This window comes from Phyllobates terribilis, unplaced genomic scaffold (assembly GCF_046119375.1).
Source record: "Phyllobates terribilis strain yellow unplaced genomic scaffold, ASM4611937v1 Scaffold_11__3_contigs__length_659146591, whole genome shotgun sequence".
In the NCBI taxonomy this organism is placed as follows: domain Eukaryota; kingdom Metazoa; phylum Chordata; class Amphibia; order Anura; family Dendrobatidae; genus Phyllobates; species Phyllobates terribilis.
This window is the reverse complement of record NW_027362771.1, coordinates 108,704,008-108,726,540: the sequence shown is the minus strand read 5'-3', so window position 1 is coordinate 108,726,540 and position 22,533 is coordinate 108,704,008. Positions and strand designations below refer to the sequence as shown.

The following is a 22,533-nucleotide window of genomic DNA, read 5'->3' as shown; positions in this document are numbered from 1 at the left end:
GTAAGCCAAAACCAGGAGTGGGTGATAAATGCAGAAGTGGTGGCGTCTTTCTGTTAGGCCATGGCCCCACTATCAGTATTTGGTCAGTATTCGGTCAGTATTTTTTCTCAGGAGTTGGAGCTAAAACCAGGTGAGGAACAATCAGAGAAAAGGTATAATAGAAACAAGTCACCAATTCTGCATTTATCACCCACTCCTGGTTGTGGCTCCCACTCCTGAGAAAAAATACTGACCAAATACTGATAGTGGGGCCGTGGCCTTATACTTTTCCTCTGATTGTTCCACTCCTGGTTGTAGGTTTGAAATACTGAGGGAAAAAAAAAAAAAACACCAAATACTCAACATGTGCACGTAGCCTTAGTGTTATTTTTACTGGGGCCAAATACACACTGATAGAGTAGTGGTTAACCCCTTTAACATTGGCATGAACAGGACAAGCTCTGTAATTTATTTGTTCATAAGTGAAAACCACTGATGAAATTCTAATGGCAAAAACTGAAATGCTGACACTGACAGTTTTTCTCCATTTGTAAAAAAAAACACAATTCTGAATCAGGCCTTATCCTGTGTTTTCCTCCTGACAAACTGCCATGTAAGGAGTCTTGCTCAGGGTGTCTTAATCTTTTAAAGAATTTTAGAGCAAATTCTGCTCCAAAATCCTAAGTAAAAAAATTAAAGGGTTTTTCTCATGAACGAAAGTTGATTTTAATCAAAAGAGCTTGGAATAATAACAACTTTCACAATTGAATGTGTTTAAATAAAATGTTCCTGTGCTGAGATAATCCTATAAATGTGCCCCTGCTGTGTACTGTGTAATGGTTGTGTCTGACTGTACAGGAACATGGTCTGATCATACCACATCTCCTGGGAGGGAAGCAAAAGAGTATACAGACAGGACAGCACGGGATCACAGCTGATTCTTTCTGTGAGTAAAACATTTCTCTGCCTGTTTTTAAACGTTTTACTTCAAAGAAAGAATCAGCTGTGATCCCCTGCTGTAATGTCTATGTACTCTTGTGTGTCCTCCCCTGTCCAGGAGCTGTGATATGATCAGACCATGTCCCTGTACACAGTCCGACACAGCCATTACACAGTACACAGAAGGGGCACATTTATAAGATTATCTCGGCACAGGAACATTTTATTTAAAAACATCCAATTATGGAAGTTATTATTATTAAAACATCTATTGATTAAAATGAACTTTCGTTTGTGGGAAAACTCCTTTAAGGATATGTGCACATGATGCCTTTTACACATCAGCGGGGCAAATCTGGGTTTTCCAAGAGGAAGACACTTCAGGTCAGCATTTTTTGTTCTGAAGCATCTTTTTTTTGGCTCCTTAGCACTTGTTCGATGTTTTTTTTACTGCCAGTTTGTTTTTCTTAGTATTTTTCCAGCGATTTTTGAATCATCTATTGTATTGGTGTTTCATTATCGTTTTCTTCATTCAACAACGAAAAAACACCTAGCTGGGAAAATTAAAACACTCAAAAAGCTGTGTGTTTTGAGCGTTCTCCTTGACTTGTATTGCAATTATGGAAAGGCTTCTGAGCAGGAGATGCCTGACGAATGGTTTGCTCGCTTCTTTTAGCCACTTGAAGTCTTTTGAAATAGCAAGTCATTTACATAGAAATGCATATGCTCACTCTTTTGAGTGCTTTTTCAGGTAGGTCTTTGGGCGGACGCACCTGAAAAAAACGTCTGCATATACCGTAAGGGTGCTGTCAGACTGTCATCTAAATTGGAGCAAGATCGGAACACAGTGCACGGACTGCCCGGCTGCTCTGCCGACCTGAATATGCCAGCTTCATGTATTTCTATGCAGCTGTCACACTCTGGTCGGGAGAGCCACCAGCTAGTTCATGCACTGCGTTCCAATCTCGCTCTGATTTATACGTCCGTCTGACTGCACCCCAATAGTGTTAAAATAAGCTTCATATTGACTTCAATAGGAAATGATCCTATAGTGCATATTTATTACATGTGTGTTTCTCAGGGTGGAAAAAAGGTAATATGTTAATTCTTTAGCCATTTAGCTTGGAAACGCCTTCTGAATCAATTGTAAACAGAAACAAATTATTTCATTTTCTGTTACAAACTTTTCTGTCATAAAAAATCCTTATCAAATAAAAAAAATCACCTTAAAAGGGAATCGGTCAATAGGATCAACCCTCCTAAGAAGGCTATATGGACATGTAGGTCACAGGAAGCTGAGTATAGTGACACCTTGATATCTGGGATCCGATGTCTTATTAATAAAAACACGGATTTCTCTGGAATATGTAAATGAGCTGTTAAGATCTAGGAGCGGGACGTAGATCTCCCTAAGAATTCAGCGCTTATTATAAATGAAAGGTGGCATTACCAGTGTGAGACATGTAACGACTGACAGATCTACATGTCAAACTCTTTACGTATTCAGCAGTGATGCCTTTCGCCCACAGCTATCTCACATGTATGGACAGCTTTACACCAAATAAGATTGGTGCACGATACCTGCTGATCATGCAAATGGTATCTTGTGACTCAACTTTATTGGCACCATGCAAATGGCGATGGAGAATAAGAAAGGTGCATGACAGCTGCTGGTCGTGCACAGTTCACAGGGAGTACGATGTAGGTACACAGTTATCAGCACTGCTCACCTATTGATGTGTATCTAACGCATGTCGGCGGACAACCTCTTTAATAGAACGACTGCTTGTGTGAACCAGGCCTTTCAATGCATATTCCTCATTATAAATTTATTTAAGATGGAGTAAGCCCTTGAAGACCTAGATGCTTTTGTGTCTGCTTTTTCAGAGAATGGTAAAGTAATGAAAATGATTCTATATTAACAACAGAGATCAGTATGCAATTCTGCCTTTAATGCATACAAATAATTCAGTAATAATGACAACAAATGTATCTAATAAATATTTGACAAGCTCATATATTTACATCACTAAAAAATGGGTTAAAAAGATATTTACAAAAGAGTATAAATAAACTAGATATCAAATTTCTCTTCACAAATTTCATGGCCATTTTCTTCATACTCCTCTCTGGTTACCACCATGTCTTCAAAATCATCGTTTTCTGATATTAACTTTCCTCCTTCCCAAGAATATGTAATGGGACTAAAAGAAAAAAAAAAAGTTAAGCCTTTAATCTAAAGAAATCGAGCTGTATAATCTAAAACCGACTGATCTTTCCTCTATCATTGGAAAGTTGGGAGGATACATACAAAATATGTTGGATTTGTGCCATTGATCTAAGAAAGTGAACCGGCAAAAAAAAATGAGGCCAAAAGATCTAAAGGGGCATTAAAAGTGTTTACAATAAATCCCGAAAATGTGTCTTGTCAGGAATAGGGAAGGCACATGAAAAAAGAAGAAATATCACCATTGATATATATAAATGGGCAGTCACAAGGAATCTATATGACTACACAAAAAAAGTGAATAATCACAGACAAGAAATAAAAATATACATTTTATTAATACATGTAATTAAAATATATTAAAATTGTGAGGAGTAATACACAGAAAGAATAAGAAAGTTCAAGACAAATGTATATATAGCTTATATGGAAGGGGCTAGTAGCTATGTTCTCATTACATTGTTAGAATTTTGCTGCATTTCATTTTCTTATACTATCAGAAGTCTAAATACATGTATACATACTTAAATAATAAATAGATGTGCTGCATGAACATATTACAAAGACAACATATCATAAAAGAGACAAATATCACATAATGCAGGACCCCAGGACTCCAATGTACGTTTCGCCCTTGGCTTTCTCCCCACAATTTTAATATATTTAATTACATGTATAAATAAAACGTATATTTTAAATATATTTTTATTTCTTGTCTGTGGTTATTCACTTTTTTTGTGTTGTTAAGAATGGGGTAAAATAGCCTGGTCCCGAACTTGTGAAAATAACAGTTATTAAAAGCAGTTGTCTGCTACTAGACTCATCTTAAGTGACATTAAGTATCCAGAAGGACAACCAATCCAGAAGGCATTTTTTCCCTTACCTCAAACGATTTTTAAAAGGGGTTTTCCAGTGGTAGACAATCCCTTTAAATTCAGCACAGAATTGGCGACCTCATATGCTGGTTCATTATTCTACGGGTTCACAAAACTTACTTTTGTGGCAATATGACAGATACATCGTAGTCTGTTGGAGTAAGCTTCCGCACTTCAGAGTACACACGCTCTTTGAATCCTGGAAATAATGCGTTTCCTCCAGTAAGAACTATGTTCTTGAAGAAATGAGGTTGCATTTCTAAGAGAAAGAGAATTTCATAGTCATTTTTATTTTAATTAAAGAATGAGTTCAAGGGGCAAGTCTATTGAATTAATATACACTTTAAATCGGCGGAGCAGCCAAATCACTAATCAGGCCACAACCTGGTGTACATAGTGAATATATAACCGATCAAGCTCTGCAACAGTTATATATTAGCTATTTCAACAATATAACAAACATCAATCTTTAGACAAAGTAACCAATTGCCAAATGGACTGTTTGGGAAGGTTTTTCTTTTTAGCCACATTTCAGATCCATGTACAAAAAGGGGCAGACATTCTTTGCTGGCTTACCTTCAGGGAGATTGTGGATGGAATGTACTATCGCTTCTGGAATACCCATTTCTTGAATTCCTATGTCTGTAGGATGTAGAAGTATTTCTGGGACTGCAAACCGTTCATTAGTTAAACGAAGGATCTGCTCTCCAGCGGTGGTCTTTCCACTAAACACCATCTCTTCTCGTGGCTGTTGTAAATTGCAAGTACAACAGACAAATTAATACAATGGCCAAATCTTCTATAATTTCACTTATATATCCAGGAAGTTATACACCCAAAACATCACAAAAACCCAAACATTAGTATCAGCTTACTGTATTCACTCTAAAGGCACTAATACAAATTAGATGAAAAAACACCAATTTTGGCCATTAATCTGATGTGTATAGCGGCCTCCCAACTATCCCTCCAAAAGATGAAGGTGAGAGGAATTAGGCAGTCTATCCTTAAAGGGGTTGTCCACTACTAGAACAACCCCTTCTCAATTTGAATGTTTGCCCCTGGTAAAACTAAGAAAGCACGGTGGCTCAGTGGTTAGCACTGCAGCCTTGCAGCTCTGGGGTCCCACCAAGGACAACATCTGCAAGGAGTTTGTATGTTATCCCTGTGCTTGCGTGGGTTTCCTTCAGGTTCTCTGGTTTCCACCCACACTACAAAGACATACTGATAGGGTGATAGGGAATGTAGATTGTGAGCCCCAATGGGGACAGTGCCAAAAATGTCTGTAAAGCGCTGTGAAATTAATGGCGCTATATAAGTGAGTAAACAAATAATTAAACTAAATACTCACCTCACGTGCCGGCGCCATTCCAGTAGTGTCGGTACTCACGTTCCAGGGGCTCACATGAGGTTGTTACATCATGCAAGCCCTGTGCTCAATTAGCGCTGGCGTCACTGTCCGTGCCTTCAGACAGGCAAGTAATCAAAAGGAAGTGAGCAGCCAGCCACAGCTCTCCCTTCCTGTTGATTACTTATATGTTTGAATGGAGGGACAGTGATGCCAGCGCTAATTGGGTGCAGGGCTCACGTGGCTTAACATCAAGTGAGCCCCAGAAAAGTGAGTGCCAACACTGCTGGAACGGCGCTGGCAAGGAAAGGGAGTATAAGCGTCTTTATTTTAACAGGGGCACACATTCAGGTGTCTGGAGGTGCCTTTACCCTGTATTCTTGTTGAAAACACGAGTGCTTGTCCGAGCTCTCATGTGTGAGGAGGCGTTAGCGGTCTGCTAAACGAATGTTCAGCCGACAGCTATCTAATGGGTATGGCCAGCTTTAGGCAGACAGCTTAACTTATAAAATTAACATTTTAATTCTCCATTTCCACACATTGTATGCAAGTAATTTTAAAGCAACATCTTTCTATAAAGGAACCCATAAACTAATAAGTTCTCCGAGTGAGTAATAACTAGGGTATAGAGCATACATGTCAAACTCCGAACCATGGGCCAAATCTGGCCCCAGGATGATTATATTTGGCCCGTGACACCAAAACCGCCACCCCAATGTGGGGCCCATTATTTTGTATAGAGGACTAGGTGGGGCCCATTATTCTGCATGGAGGGCTAGGTGGGGCCCATTATTCTGCATGGAGGGCTAGGTGGGGCCCATTATTCAGCATGAAGGGCTAGGTGGGGCCTATTATTCTTTATGGAGGGCTATGTGGGGCCCATTATTCTTTATGGAGGGCTATGTGGGGCCCATTATTCTTTATGGAGGGCTATGTGGGGCCCATTATTCTTTATGGAGGGCTATGTGGGGCCCATTATTCTTTATGGAGGGCTATGTGGGGCCCATTATATTGTATACTGGTTGGCTCGACTTTGTCCAAGTTTTTCATTTTGGCACTCTGTGTGTTTAAGTTTGACATCCCTGGTCTAGAGGTTCCAACCACTGAGCTTTATTGACCTCTTATAAAGATCTGATAGAACTGTTAGTAAAATGCTTGTATGCAAGCAAAGGTCTCCATATATTAGACTACTGTCGGCTGAGGCAGCTGATATCGATGGGTTCATCTAATGTGTTTGGGGGCCCCAGACAACTGAACAACAAGGAAAATAGTTCAATATCGGAGTGTCTGATTTCGGAATGCTTATCGCTTGGTTCCTCCAGAGATAAGTGGTCGCCAAACATATTCCCATTGAGAACAAAAGAGCGCTCAATCGAACTAGCACTCTTGCATATGTGAGAGTCGGCCGAGATGGCTATCTGCTGAATGATCAACTGAAGCATTGTTCTGCTGACAGTCATCTAATGTGGATGGCCATCTTAAAATGACCAATGTCCTTCAAGATGTTGGTCATTAGCATATATTCATGGTTAATTCTTGAGATTTAGATCTGGACCACAGCATTTTACCACTGCTGAATCAAAAGTTCCCACAAGAGAAATTTCATTTTTCAAATTTTGTTCCTCCATGATAGTTTCTTATTGTAATTCTTCAACATGGGATCCAATAAAATGGAAAATCAAATGTAGAAATTATACCCTTAGGCTACGTTCCAACAACGAGCTTTTGGTGTGTTTTTGACATTGCGTAGTTTTACTGCATCAAAAACACAGCGTCTTACAGTTCCAGCAAAATGGATGGGATTTATAGAAATCTCCAGCAAACTGTTTTTTTTTTTTTTTTTTTTAACTCAGTGTAAACTGACCTGCGGTGCGTGTTTCAAATCTGCAACATGTCAATTTCTCTTGTGAGTACACTGAGTTTTCAGTGGGAATTTTCTCACAGATTTGCATTAAATGCAAAAGATCCACAGATAAAAAACGCAAATACGTTTTTAGTGCATTTCTGCGACGGAAACACATCTGCACCGAAGTATATCAATAAAGTTTTGTCAAAGCCAAATACCAGGAAGTATTAAAAACAAAGTAGCTTTATTTAAAGTAGGACATAACAAAACGAGACAAAAAGTGCGGCGTCAAAAACACATGATAAAAAAAACACACACAAAATTGCAAGTAACCTAATTTAAATGGGTGCAGAAATGGTGCAGAAGTTCTGCTGTGTCAAAAACTCACCAAAAGCTCATCATGGGAACATAGCCTTACTTCTACATTCACTAGCATAGCACAAAGATTGTGGGAAGAAATTCTAACAATATGCTCAAATACACATTTGTCTGTGGTGTAAATCATCATCCTCTAAATGTGATGTACCAAAATTCAACGTACCTTAACAAAACCTTTCTTGATAGTGCTGAAGTCTGGAAGAACATAATCAACCATAACAGAGTTGTCTTCCCCTTTTAATCTAAAGATAATACTTGTTAGCGCTGTAATATGCAAATTAAAGAAGCACTCCCATCAAACTATTTATCCTCTCAATATATTGCAATCATCATGATATATAGCACTCTGTACTTAAAATTGCTCATTTTGCCGTTCTGCTCTATGTAGAAACAGGAAGTCTCTTGTCCCTGCAGAAATCATTCCTCTCTTCAATTACAGACCCAGCTGCTCTGCTTCTCCCCAGTCATTGACTTTTGCAGTGACGAATGAGTCATACAGGGAAAATTGATCTCCTGTTTCTACAGTGAGGCAGTGACTGGGATCGTATACGAGGGACGTTATATATCCCCCAGAATGTGTACAGAGACCTATTAAATCCATTGGAGTGCATTGCAGTCACAAACTCACCTGCGGCTGCAATGCAGGAATGAAGGTGAGCATGGACCTGGCTATCTGACTAAGGCAGATTAGTAAAACCCGGCAGGGCCTTCATTTCTTGGGGGAGGCTACAGGAAGGCAGTGGGGCGGCCTCCTCCCTCCAACCCAGGTTTTCCAGTGGCTCTTGCCACAAGTCCTTTAAAACCCCTGCACTAAGGATTAGTGTGTTCAGTGTTGGGACCTGCTAGGAGCATAGCAGGAAAGCTCGGCGGGCCTGTGAGCAGCTGAACCCACGCCTGGGAAGGCTCTGCACCTGTCAGGCTCTGAGCGACCCGGCGCGGCCGTTGCCCACGGCAACCGTTGTGTATGGACTTCTATTAACCCGGCTGCGAACCGGAGGACTTTCTGTTAACCCGTGAGTTGCTGAAATAAAAGCTGTTTATGTTGGACTTGCTTGGGTCACCGAATCAGTTACTGCACGGTGTGAACACCGCCCTACACTACATAGAGCTTAGAAGGATTCAGCTACTTAGTTTTTATTCACGTGACGTCATAGACCTAATGGAAAAGACAAGAACTAACGGGGTAGAAGGGAAAAATTAGCAATTGTAAGTACACTGCACTATATAATATGATGACTGCAATATATTAAGAGGATAACAACTTTGATGGGAGGAGTGCTTCCTTAAGTAGCCATATATTTCTAACATACAAGAAATCATCTCTATAGGATGTAAAAAAAACACCATACAAATTCTCAAAATCTTTATCCAAGATGATAAAAAAGCGCTCATATGATGTCTATATTTGATGATAGAATAAAGGTTCCCATACACATTGGACTAAAGTTGTCTGACTCCCCAATATCTAATCGGTATGGGGATCTCGTCTCTTTTCCAACAGATGAAGAGAAGCCTGTTGAATTTCAACAGCTGATCCTTTAGTTCTCCCTGTAGATAAGCTGCAGGGGAGTCTGGAGAATGTTCTCACAGAGCCAAGCGTTCGTATGTATGAGGAAATCAGAAGAATCAACTGGCAACAAAATAATTCTCTCTATCTCATTTTATTTGTTTTTCAAAATCACCCCCTTTTTTCCCCGTTAAAAGTAAAGACATTAAAAATAGTTTTTCTGTTTGTATTGTTTTGGTCACTGGCCACGTTGCAAAAAATGTAATAAGCGATCAAAACATTGTATCTATCCCAAAATAGAATAAATGAAAACATCATCTTCCCAATAAAGCACAAGCCCTCACACAGCGGTATTAATGGAAAAATAAAAAATTACAGATCCTGGAAAATGGCAACAACCCCCCAAAAAAATGCATTATTTTTTTTGTTTCCCAAATTTATGAATTTTTTTCCACCACCAAAATAACAAAACTGGACAAGTTTTATCTCACTTTAATTGTATTGATGTGGAGAGTCATGACACCAGGTCATTGTCATCATACAATGAACACCAGAAAAACAAAATCTGTAAAAAAAACAAACTAACAAAGTCGGAATTGTGAATATATATAAAAAATCTCCCACTCTGGTGCGGTCAAGGTAAAGGTAAAGGCATAAGAAAATTGGACACATTTTCAAACATTCTCCCACAATTCTTGTATTTTAGAACATGTCTGCTTGCTAACTCACATTTTGTAAAAGCATACTCTCCATTTTGGGACACTTGGAGTGATTTATCCTTTATGAAATATTGCTCGAGCCATATCCTGCTAACTGCTGACTGGGACAGCTTTCAAGGTGGCTTCCAAACTCTGCAGTGTCATCATAAATGTAATCAACATCTCAGAATACCTACTTTGCCACTTCCATGTCTTTATAAAAATCGGCAGCTACATAGCAAACATCTTCTTTCACTTGATTGATTACATGAGTCTCATCCATAACATGCAATTGTCTAGGGAAAAAAAATGACAAATATGTGCATATTTCATACATAGAAAAAAAACATGGATACAAAAAAAGCCAACTGAACTGAATCTAATTGTTTTATAAAATCATATCATGGCAGAGAAAGCAGCAAAATCAGGTTTATTAAAGTCATCACTGCTTGTACCGGGCACTAAAAGGCTCTTACATGGTCTCGCAGGATCAATCAGTTGCCACCTTGGTTGCTCACAAGCAAATCTTATCAGGCCGTGGAAAAATAGAAAACTGAAACTTCTCAGGAGACCACATCTTGAAAGAGCCTTGTTTCTAACCCAACAACCCCTTTAAGGATTATTGGATTTTTTAAACAAAAATAATCTCAGCAAAAATCTATTTACATCATGTTAATGTTTCACATTTTGCACACACACAGCTTAAAAGGGAATCTGTCACCATGTTTTTTCTACCTCATCTAGGAGCAGAATAAGGCTGTGTGCCCACGATGCGTTTTTTAAGAGTTTCCGCAGCGGCAAAAACGCTGCAGAAACGCTTAAAAAATGCATGGTAGAAGGCCTGCCATGTCCCCCAATGATAATCCGCATGTGCTGTGCACATGCTGCGGAAATTTCCGCTGCAGATTATCATTGTGGAAAAAAACGCAGCATTACCAATTATTTTGCGGAAGTGCTGCGTTTTCGCCGCCATTGACTTGCATTAGAAAGTATGCATTCCGCTTCACTAGATAAGCACATGCGGAATGCACAGGTTCCAATGCGCGGATGGTACCCGGGTGTGGAGGACAGGAGACTCTCCTCCGGACCCGGGTACCATAGAAACTGTGAAAAAAAGAATAAAATAAAAAATAAAGATTATATTTACCTTCTGGCGGCCCCCGATGCGCTCGTCCTTTCATGCCGGCAGCTAGCGATGGACTGAAGGACCTACGCTGACGTCATAGTCATGTGACGGGTCATGCGACGCTGACGTCGGCACGTCCTTCATTGTACCGCTGCCGGCAGCCAGGAGGGAGGGAAGCAAGACTGAGGGGGCCACCGGAAGGTAAGTATAGATTTATTTTTTTATTTTTTACCATTCTTTCGGTCACAGTATATAAATCCATGCTGTTTGCATGGATTTATATAGTGTGACCAAGTTGTCAAGCACTTTCCAAGTGATGCTAAAATCGCTTGGAAAGCCCTTGTCAACCCGTATGCGGAAATGCAAGTGAAGAACGCTTCACATCCGCATGTCCCTGGCAGGAAAACGCATGTGCAATCCGCATGTGCAATCCGCATGTGCAATCCACATGCGTTTTTTCTGCCAGGGAGATGCAGAAACGCTCAGGAAAAAATCCTGAGCATTTCTGCATCATGGGCACATAGCCTAATGCAGGAAAAAAGACCCTGATTCCAACGATGTATCACTTAGTTTACTGGGTGAAACAGTGGTGATACAATCAGAGTTTTTAGATATTGCAGAGTTCAGAAAACTAACCAAACCCACACCACAGCTTCCTGTGTACATTGTATATTAACAGTAAGCTGTTAATCACTGCTAGCGGCGTGGTTGGATCAGGATGCACATGAGCTGTAGTCTTAATCAGGGGTGGATTGAGAGTAGCAAGGGCCCAGGGCAGCTTAGAAGGCGAGCCCCCACACACACACACGCACACCCCTGATGTATCACGTGACATGTCACATGATCCCCTTTGACAGATCATGTGATAGTTCACGTGAAATTAATTTGACACAATATATTAATTATAATATTTTTTTTTACATCAATTGTATGACTTAATATTGAGCACAATTAAGTATGCTGACATCTCCCTATATACAGTATGAGACCCTACATACAATATGAGCTGCCACATAATCCTCCTATACACGACAGGGGGCCGCGCGGCGCCATCTATACACGGGGGGCCACACGCAGTCACGCACACACACACATATACAGACATATACATACACACATTTGAAACACAAAAATACATATAAACAGACATCACACAATGATATCAGGGCACACAGACACACTGTGACACACACACTCACTCACCATCCCCCGTCTCGACTCTAGTTGTCCAGCTCCTCTCCGGTCCAGCAGTGCAGGGCTCACACTGCGTGACGTCATGCTAGCAGACACGGCCGCGCACATGGCCGTTTCTCCTAGCTGTGACGCGGCCAGGCCAGCACTGCACCTGTTAACTTCCCTGTGTGCTAGCCCGGCCAAATAAGAAGCAGGGGACCTGCGCAGCTGCTGAGGGAGCAGTCCGGGGGCCCCCCGCTTCTGCCTGCCGGTGTGTGACGCATTGGCGCCGTACAAATTATAATGAGGGCAATCTGGCCATGGGCCCAGAGCCTCGGGCGGTAGCCCAGACTGCCCTCATTATAATCCGCCTATGGTCTTAATCAGGGCTGTGGAGTCACTAAGCCAAACCTCCAACTCCTCAATTTCCATGACTCAGACTCCACGACTCCGACTCTCTCATACATGGCTCATGTTTAAGTGATAAATTTACTGTAGCACAAATTCATCTCAGCTAAAAGTCTAGACCCTTAGATCAGGAATAGGACAGACATAGGACATCTCAGAACTTTCCCAAATTCTTATGAAAAAATATTTCCCACAAACTGCATTGAACTACTGTACCCAATTTATTATATATTTTAGGAGTTGGAGTCAGTCCATTTTATACTGATTCTGACTCCACCAAAATGGACACCGACTCCACAGCCCTGGTCTTAAATCTCCTGCTGATAAAACAACAGCACACAACCTAATAAGTGATACATCGCTGAAATCAGTGTCTCAGCCTTTAAATTATTCTGCCCTTGGATTACATAACAAAAACCTGCTGACATATTCCCTTTAAAGCTTAAATTGATACAACTGAAATTATTTTAGAAAACAGTGTCCTTAAAGGGTTTTCCACTAAACACATTTATTACCCATTGGCAGAAAAGGTAATATATGCATGATTGCAAGAGGTTTCAACTGCTTGGGATCTCCAGCAACCCCAAGAACAAGGGTCCCAGAGTCCTTTGTAGTGGTAGCTTGCAAACACATCTACTACCTGCAAACTGATGTATGACTGACAGATCTGCTATCTTCACTAGTTCCAAAAAGTAAGTCATGGAGCGATAGTCACACATGCGTACAACCACATTTCTACACCTAGTCTGTGGATAGGTGATCGATGTATTTAAAGGTACAAAACTATTTGACTTGTTTCAATATGTCAGAGTAAACTAGGCCAACGATAGTAAGCTTACCTGTAGGATATGATCTCTTTGAGATGATTTGTTAACAACTTTCCCCCAACATTAATCCTGAAAGAATAAATAATACAAAGCGGTAAACAGACATATCCAGAATGACTAAGATACTAGCACTTCTCATTCAAACAAACCAGAAAGCAGCAAGCTGCCAACCTCTCGTCTTTATCAGACAGGTCAGTTTCCTACCTTATTATTCCTTCTTGCTTCTTCTTACTGCGACAGTAGGGTACAATGTGAGTGAAGGAATAGCCAGTGTCTACGATGATGCAGCACAGCTCTGAAGGGTTGTCATGAAAGTATCTGTGGGCGCTCAAAGCCCCGGCTTCAAAAATGGAACAGAGCAGAATATTAACATCTGGATGTGACTTACCCCACATTACTCCAATAATTAAATAGTCTAATTTCAGATAATACATACGGTTCACTCTTAGCGCTGCCTGGAACTGATATTCTTCAAAAAGGATCTCATTCATAGACTCTTGAATTGAACTGAAGTTAAAATATGGCTCTGTGATTATTATGTTTGATTCCACAAAGTCCACCTTTGAAAGAAATACAACCTTTAAATACAGTTTAAATTTACAATTTAAAGGAGCACATTTTATAGTAAGTGGTCAGGAAAAAGAAATAATGCAGATTGAGATTATTTTCATAGCTTTTCAGAGTGCTTCATTCGCGGAATATAAGCTGTAGAACCTGTATACTGCTGCTGGGCACTGCAAAAATACGCTACCAATGGGTCAAGTATACCAATGTACAGTTTGAATGGCCAACATCAGAGCCTTTCAAAGGAGTATACATTAGGGATTTATGTTTAACTAGATGGAGGCCCGATGCTATGGCATTGGGAGGGTGGTCATGTCATGTTGGGGGCAGACTTTGCAGTGTTGAGAATCTCTCCCCCCCATGTGCTCACCCACCTATCCACTCTCTCTTACCCCCATGTGCTGACTTCTCCCGTCTGTGCTCTCTTCTTTGACCTGTCTACCCCATGTGCTATCCCCCTTGTCTGCTGTCTCTCTCCTTCCTGTGCTGTGTTCTCCCCCTCATGTGCTGTCTACCCCCTGTGCACTTTCTCTCCCCCCATCTGCTGTCTTCTCCTCTCATGTGATCTCTTCTTTGACCTGTGTACACCATGTGCTCTCCCCCTTGTCTGCTCTCTCCACCCCTGTGCTGTCTTCCTCCCTGTGTTCTCTCATTTGAGAACACCGCCAGGATCAGCCGAATGATTCATTGCGCCTGCGCGGAATTCACGCAGGCGCAGTAAATCTGATCGCCGTCATCTTTGTTCAGGCAGATAGCGGCGTCGCATTAAAACTGTGCATGCGCTCCACCTGTACAAAGAAGGAGGCGGTCAGTGAATCATTCGGCTGATCCCGGCGGCAGATTGTACGGCTTGTTCACGACGGTGATCCGCTGGTGGTACCACGCAAGAGGCTGGTACCACCAGCGGTTTCCATATTGAGACACCCATCGACGAACTTCCGCCGCTTGGAATTCTGGGATCCGGACACATCTGGACGGAACGGGATGTGAAGACATTACAAGTTAATTATATTATAGAAGATAGAGGGCTCAGAGGAGATTAGGCCAGAGCCCAAGCTATATCCTATGACATGTATGAACAGGATAAATACATATGGATCATGGCTTTTCCTTTTGACATCATACTGAAAACTCCATGGCATGTCCTAAAAGTTAACAAGTTTCCTCTACCCCCATCATACAAGAAGTATTCAAGGGACAGGAAAAGTTAATAAATGAGCCATATTCTGGACAACACTGGAGTCCTGTTCACTTTCGACAATACAGAGAGGCAGTGGTTTCTTAAAGGGAATCTGTCAGCAGATTTTTGCTATGTAATTTGAGGACAGCATGAGAGATACTGGTTTCAGCAATATGTCATTGATTAAGCTGTTTACATACAATGAAGGTTTTATCATAAGGAGATTATCATTGCCTGGACCACGCCCCCTCCTCTGATAAGCAGCTTACTGTTATTGCACATAGACAGCTGTGGTGTGAGCGGGGGCAGCGTTCTGAGCTCTACACCTAAAAACTCTATTTGTGTCACAACTGCTGCACCCAGTAAACTAAGTTATACATCATTAGAATCAGGGTCTTTTCCTACATTATGCTGCTCTCAGAGGTAGCGAAAACCTGCTGCCAGATTCCCTTTAAATATAGCGAATACCATATTGTTTCATGTATTTTCTCCAGCATGTACAGTTGATTATTGCTTTATATTTGCAGTCCAGTTCTGTCTAATTTATTATGTATAGTAGAATCAAGCTTGGCTTTATCTTGTAAAGTATTGATTGCTTAGAAGAAACAAGCCTGTTATAAATACCTTATAATTAGCCTATCAAATTACTAGTGAAATGGAATATCTAAAAAATTCCAGATGGTTTTGGTTCCCAGTATAAATAAATAATTTATGGGACTGGATGTCATAAAAACAAAAATAAAGAATCCATCTATGGAAAGGTCTCAACTACCAATACTCATAAGCTCAATATTCAATGTTACTGGCCTGTCACATGCAGTACATTACCTGAAACATTTCCTTGCCAAAAAGATAATCCCATACTTGTCTTTGGACATCCCAGTTCACCAAATAGCCCTGGCAATAAAAGAACATATCAGCAAAATGACAAAACAATTAAAAGAAATGAACGATCACCATTCAAATGCATAAATACATTGAATTACCACTATTCTTAGTACATTCAATACAGATTTAGTACACACACATATACCTGCATACATGGAAATGATATAAGAGAGTCTTTACTTTGTCAGCACACCATTTGAGGTTTGAGGTCTGTATAGACATAACTAAAATACACCGTGTGCAGAATTATTAGGCAAATGCGTATTTTGATCACTTCGATACTTTTTATACATGTTGTCCTACTCCAAGCTGCATAGGCTTGAGAGCCAACTACCTGTTAAGTAAATCTGGTGATGTGCATCTCTGTAATGAGGAGGGGTGTTGTCTAATGACATCAACAACCTATGTAAGGTGTGCTTAATTATTAGGCAACTTCCTTTCCTTTGGCAAAATGGGTCAGAAGAGAGATTTGACGGGCTCTGAAAAGTCCAAAATTGTGAGATGTCTTGCAGAGGGATGCAGCAGTCTTGAAATTTCCAAACTTTTGAAGCGTGATCACCGAACAATCAAGCGTTTCATGGCAAATAGCCAACAGGGTTGCAAGAAGCGTGTTGGCCAAAAAAGGCGCAAAATAACTGCCCATGAATTGAGGAAAATCAAGAATGAAGTTGCCAAGATGCCATTCTCCACCAGTTTTACCATATTTCAGAGCTGCAACGTTACTGGAGTATCAAAAAGCACAAGGTGTGCGATACTCAGGGACATGGCCAAGGTAAGGAAGGCTGAAAAACGACCACCTTTGAACAAGAAACATAAGACAAAACGTCAAGAATGGGTCAAGAAATATCTTAAGACAGATTTTTCAAAGGTTTTATGGACTGATGAAATGAAGAGACTCTTGATGGGCCAGATGGATGGGCCAGAGGCTGGATCAGTAAAGGACAGAGAGCTCCACTCCGACTCAGACGCCAGCAAGGTGGAGGTGGGGTACTGGTATGGGCTGGTATCATCAAAGATGAACTTGTGGGACCTTTTCGGGTTGAGGATGGAGTGAAGCTCAACTCCCAGACCTACTGCCAGTTTCTGGAAGACAACTTCTTCAAGCAGTAGTACAGGAAGAAGTCAGTATCGTTCAATAAAAACATGATTTTCATGCAGGACAATGCTCCATCACATGCATCCAACTACTCCACAGCGTGGCTGGCCAGTAAAGGTCTAAAAGAAGAAAAAATAATGACAAGGCCCCCTTGTTCTCCTGATCTGAACCCCATAGAGAACCTGTGGTCCATCATAAAATGTGAGATCTACAGGGAGGGAAAACAGTACACCTCTCGGAACAGTGTCTGGGAGGCTGTGGTGGCTGCTGCACGCAATGTTGATCGAAAACAGATCAAGCAACTGACAGAATCTATGGATGGAAGGCTGTTGAGTGTCATCATAAAGAAAGGTGGCTATACTGATCCCTATTTTTTTTGTTTTTTGCTTTTGCATGTCAGAAATGTTTGTTTCTAAATTTTGTGCAGTGATATTGGTTTACCTGGTGAAAATAAACAAGTGAGATGGGATTATATTTGGTTTTTATTAAGTTGCCTAATAATTCTGCACAGTAATAGTTACCTGCACAAACATATATCCTCCTAAGATAGCCAAATCGAAAAAAAACCACTCCAACTTCCAAAAATATTAAGCTTGGATAGTTATAAGTCTTTTGGGTTGATTGAGAACATAGTTGTTGATCAATAATAAAAATAATCCTCTAAAATACAACTTGCCTAATAATTCTGCACGCAGTGTAGTTATTGGGCTTGTTTCACAAGAAAGTTAAAGAGTAACTCTTGTTTTATAGCATAAATAAAATAGTACACATGAAAATAAGAAACTTTGTAAAATATTTCATCAGAGAAATCTGCTTCTTTGTCTGCGAGGGCTGATTATTCATTCTCAAAATTCTCAATTCTCTGGTAAAATCTGTATCTATTGAAGACAGATTATTACATTGAGATAGGAGATGAGAAAAGTTCATAGAAAACAGCAGCATAATGAATATAATGCAATAGTAGACTACAAATTAGTATAACTGCTATGTGTAGGACTATTATGGACAGATCATAACAAGGAATGAATGGGGCGGACACGTAGGTCTTAGGAGCACCCATACTGTACATGGTAATGCATTTACTACTCTGATGAGGCACAACTTTGCCTACTGACATTGATATGTATGGTGGTCACACTATATTAATCGTTATATGTGTCAGCTAATCTGTTATGGCTTATTACTGTCACTGATTCTGTGTTAATTATTAGATGTGTCAGCCAGTTCGTTATGACACTGCTCCGTTCCATGCACACCTCGCACATGTATTACATTCCTCAGTCTGCTGTGATTACTTTTATTAATAAATTTGATACTCCCCCCCCCCCCCCCCCTTTCTATTGAGATAGGAAATGACAGCTGCTGCTAAGAATCTAATTTATAGGGGGAAAAGGTGAGGAGGGCAAAGAAGCCTGAAGCAGAGCTCCTACCTAATCTTCCCCTCCATTCCCATCTGTATAGAATTTTACCAATAGCAACTCCCATCTCCTCTCTCAGTAATGTAATAATTTGTTTTCACTGAATACAGATTTTACCATAGAATTGAGAATTTGGAGAATGAATAATCAGTCCAGGAATAGAGTCAAAGAAACAATCTGCCATTTTATCACAATTCATTGGCCACCAAAAAGCAAAACCCTTTATTAAAAAAATATGTTTATTACCATATTTTTCTGAGTATAACACACACTTTTTCCTCTAAGTTTTGGAGGAAAATGGGCGTGCGTCTTATAGTCCGAATGTAGCTTATGGAACTTTACCTGCTTCGCTTGGGGAAATGGGGGTGTGAGGGGCGGCGGTTAGGGTGTCACAGGAGGCAGTGGCAGGGTCGCAGCTGCAGGAAGCTGGCGGCAGAAGAAGTAGGGCAATGCTGCAGGCCCTACTCTGGGAGGAGGGGTTGTTCTGGCGGTGGGAAGGAAGGGAGGCAGGAGCGGAGTCGCTGCTATGCACATTGACCTCACGGTAGGCTTCAGAAAAATGACACTAGTGTCTGTTCATGTGCGAGATCTCAATCTGCGCATGTGCAGCCTCTGGCGCCATTTTACTGAAGACTGTGGGGATATCAATGTGCGCATGCGCCGACGCTGGCTCTATTTTACAGTTAAGACCGCGCCTGTACAAAATTCAAAACAGTAACAAGATACTGACACCAGAGGCTCCATCTGACCGCTCAAGCCGAGGCCGGGGAGAATGAAGCGCTGCAGCAAGTGAGCTCCGGAACTCAGTGAGTGACAGGACACTGCTCACTGAGCACAGCTCCGGGGCCCGTTCACTGGAGCGTGTCATTCTGCCTGGCTCCTCGGCGTGAGCGGTCAGGTGTATTACAGCGGGGGACACTTAAGACAGATGAGTATAAGGATTTTTTTTTATTTTATTTTTATGCCAGGACAAAGCGGGAACAGAATACTACTCTCAACATTGTTCCCTGCTGGCGCTTCGATTAACACCAATGATATGGGCAGTGTTCAGCACCCGGTGCTTGGGAACAGCACTAACTGTACCGCTGATTCCCAGGCACTGGTACGTGTCACACGAATGACACATGAATGTCATCAGTGTGGGACGTTTTGAGTTTGTTAAAAAACCAACATGTCAAGGTTTTTTGCACACGGACACACGGTCTGTGGAAACACACTGACATGTGCACAGACCCATTCATTCGAATGGGTCTACGTGTGTCAGTGTCTTCAGTACATGTGAAAACTGTCACCACACGTACTGGACACACTGACGTGTGAAAAAGCCCTAAGTCATACAGAGACTGCCTGCTAGGTACCCCAGACTCCACACCATCATTTCTGATTACTGAATATATATTACTAGATAACTAGTCAGAGTTATCAATCAGGACTCATTAGCCATGTTCACACGCTCAGTATGTGTAAGCCAAAACGAGTAGTGGAACAATAATAGAAACACATCACCACTTCTGTATTTATCACCCACTCCTGGTTTTGGCTTACACATACTGATGTAAAATACTGACCAAATACTGAACGTGTGAACGTGGCCTAAGAAAGCTTGGTGACAAGATCTAATGGGAGCCAAGTTAATGTAGTTCTCAATCACACTTCTTAGAAACTAATATAGATAGGAAATGACCGAAGAGAACATGAGGATTTATCAACACACTATTATAAAAATAATTACCTTCTGAAATGGAAGAATATAAAAAAGTCCAGACGGATCTTTTACTTCATCAATCTGATTTGCTGTGAATGTCTTTAAGCGAGCGGTCTTTGATCTGAATTGACAGTTTGGGATCACACTAAAAGAAAACCAGCAGAGCAGTTCTAAACATTTGAGAAATTAAGGCTGTATTCACATTACTATCATATGATCTACTGTGCTATTAGTAACTGGGAAAAAAACAACAACTTACAAGCACATCAAAAGTTGATTATATCTGCTATGATCCATCCAATATGAAGGGGTTAAGACAAGTGACTGTACACGTGCACAGCAGTGTCGCTTTTACATTGCTGTGCATTATGTTCATTTTTTGCAGCGCTTTTCCCAGGTGGAATCCACCTGAATAAGACTTTGTGTTATGCCCATACCCCAAGGCTTGCCTCACAGCCCATCCTGGCCCGCACTTAAGACTCCATTGGGAGTCTCCATCTGAATCCGAAAAACACTATGCGTCCGATTCTTTATTACATTTTCGCCTGTTTGTCTAGTTATTAGCATTTTGCGCCTTATTATCTTTCAATCTGAGTTCTGTTCTTTTTATCAGTTTCCAATTACGGCCATACTTTAAATCTACTTTATTTTTTTGCTTGACTCGTCATTTGTGACTTTTCAAAAAGTCACAAGATTTGTCACAGGCGTACTCCAGTTCCCTCCTTGGAACGATATAATGTGTGCCATTATTTGAGTGCTATTTTGTGAAAGATGAGACTATTGGGCTAAAATGTCACAAAGGTAAAGGGGAAAAAAAAGTAAAGACCAGTTATTTTACTTTGTGCAAACTTCATGAACAAAGGAGCCATTCAGAGGAATTAGCCGCAAACAAAATGGCAATGAATACAAGATAAATAAGAAAGGTGACTTGAAGGGGTTATCCATGGCTGGTTTATTTTCTTCTCATGGGGTAAGAACTGCCAGGCAGGTAGTCCGACCCCGCTATAGTTAAGCAGGCGCTGCCTGTATCCGCCATTGCACAGAGCTGTTCCTGTAATAAGAGGGATAGATGGCATGTATGGGGGGCTGGCCTCAGCAGTGTGCACACATTACCAGCCCCATGCCCTCTACACAGATAAGCGGTGCACTGAATATACACACAGTGCACAGCTGGTCCTCCAACAAGAAGAACGCAGGATAGAGAGTACTCCAGTCTGCCACGCTGGGCGGACTCTATGGTAAGCAGCCCGTGGGCGCCCTGCACTCAGCTCTAAGCGCACCTCACTTCTCCGTTGCTGTAGCCGATCTTTGCGGTGTAGGCCCCGTTGTCTAACACCAAGGTGGTCATCCCGGGTCTGGAAACCCCGCACACAGTATAGGGATCATCCGGGAATTGTGTGACGTGAGCCGTACGAGCCTTGCGCCGCTCTTCCCGCTGCATTGTGGGAACTGGGAGGACCGTGTTCACCTCCTTGGGCATAGATAGTCTGGCTGCGGGTTGTTTCACTGTGTGAGTGTGCCGTAAAGCATGCCGCGGCAAGACAGCAGATGGGAGTGACGTCTCGCCGTGTAAGGAAACGCCTTGTGGTGTCTCAGCCAGGACTCCTCGCAGTGTGCGGCAGAGCTGCTGGCTGTAGCGACCAGAGCAGTGGAGGCGATGAGGCCCATCTGTGATATCTGTGCAGAGGGTTGTGAGTCCCCAGCACGCTGCAGTTCAGGGGCTGTGCACACATTGCGGTTTTGTTGCTTTTTTTTTTCCTGCATAGAGTTTTCACAGTACCAGTGAACTGAATAAGATTCCTCAACTCTCATGCACACATTGCTTATTTTTACTTTGCAGCATGTCAGTTCTTTTAGCGGTTTTGCTGCCGATTTCACCCATAATAATGAGATGGAAAAACGAGCCACAAACACATGTATTGTATGCTGCATTTTTCCTGACAACACATCAGTATTTGCTGCAGATTTTCCCTTTTTAAGGTATAAGGCTACCTCCACATGATCCGGAGCCGACTGCAGACGAGCCGCCTCCGGCGTCTGCTCATTATACAAAATGATCAGCGGCCGGTGTTTTTCTTTTTTTTTTTTCCCCTTGCGTACTTTCCTCATAGAGGTTAGGTCTATGGGGAAAGCCCGCATGCGGACCCGGAGGAGAAATTAACATGCTGCGGTCCGGAAAGACATGCCGCATGTCAGTTTCTGCGGGTGTGCCACAGACACATAGTGGGCATGGGATTTGTATAAATCCCATCCACCATGCTGTAACGTTTGGTCACTGCGGATTCCAATCCGCAGTGAACACTGATCGTGTGCACATACCCTAAGGCTATGTTCCCACATGTGGTTTTTTT

At 41.5% G+C, this 22,533-nt stretch overlaps 1 protein-coding gene across 2 annotated transcripts; it reads right to left on the bottom strand.

Annotated features, from left to right (window-relative positions):
* Positions 1-2,855: 2,855 nt before the first annotated feature.
* Positions 2,856-21,711, bottom strand: ACTR6 (actin related protein 6). Of its 2 annotated transcripts, none has more exons than XM_073651450.1 (11): positions 21,463-21,711; positions 20,210-20,327; positions 15,904-15,972; positions 13,768-13,891; positions 13,536-13,671; positions 13,344-13,400; positions 9,995-10,093; positions 7,756-7,834; positions 4,597-4,768; positions 4,141-4,279; positions 2,856-3,122 (listed from the first exon to the last, which is right to left on the bottom strand). In XM_073651450.1, the coding sequence occupies exons 1-11, from the start codon at positions 21,660-21,662 to the stop codon at positions 2,993-2,995; spliced, it is 1,323 nt and encodes a 440-aa protein (XP_073507551.1). In that variant the 5' UTR covers positions 21,663-21,711; the 3' UTR covers positions 2,856-2,992. The 2 variants fall into 2 exon arrangements, with proteins under 2 accessions (XP_073507551.1, XP_073507552.1); XM_073651451.1 differs by lacking the exon at positions 21,463-21,711 and adding an exon at positions 20,442-20,579.
* Between the last annotated feature and the right edge of the window lie 822 nt (positions 21,712-22,533).

Excerpts from the sequence above, each read along its gene's own strand:
- ACTR6 (XM_073651450.1), bottom strand. The coding sequence starts at position 21,662 with ATGCCCAAGGAGGTGAACACGGTCCTCCCAGTTCCCACAATGCAGCGG. Across the intron at positions 10,094-13,343 it reads AAAGAGATCATATCCTACAG|ACAATTGCATGTTATGGATG; the intron begins GTAAGCTTACTA and ends TTTTTTCCCTAG. Across the intron at positions 4,769-7,755 it reads TCAAGAAAGGTTTTGTTAAG|CCACGAGAAGAGATGGTGTT; the intron begins GTACGTTGAATT and ends AATTTACAACAG.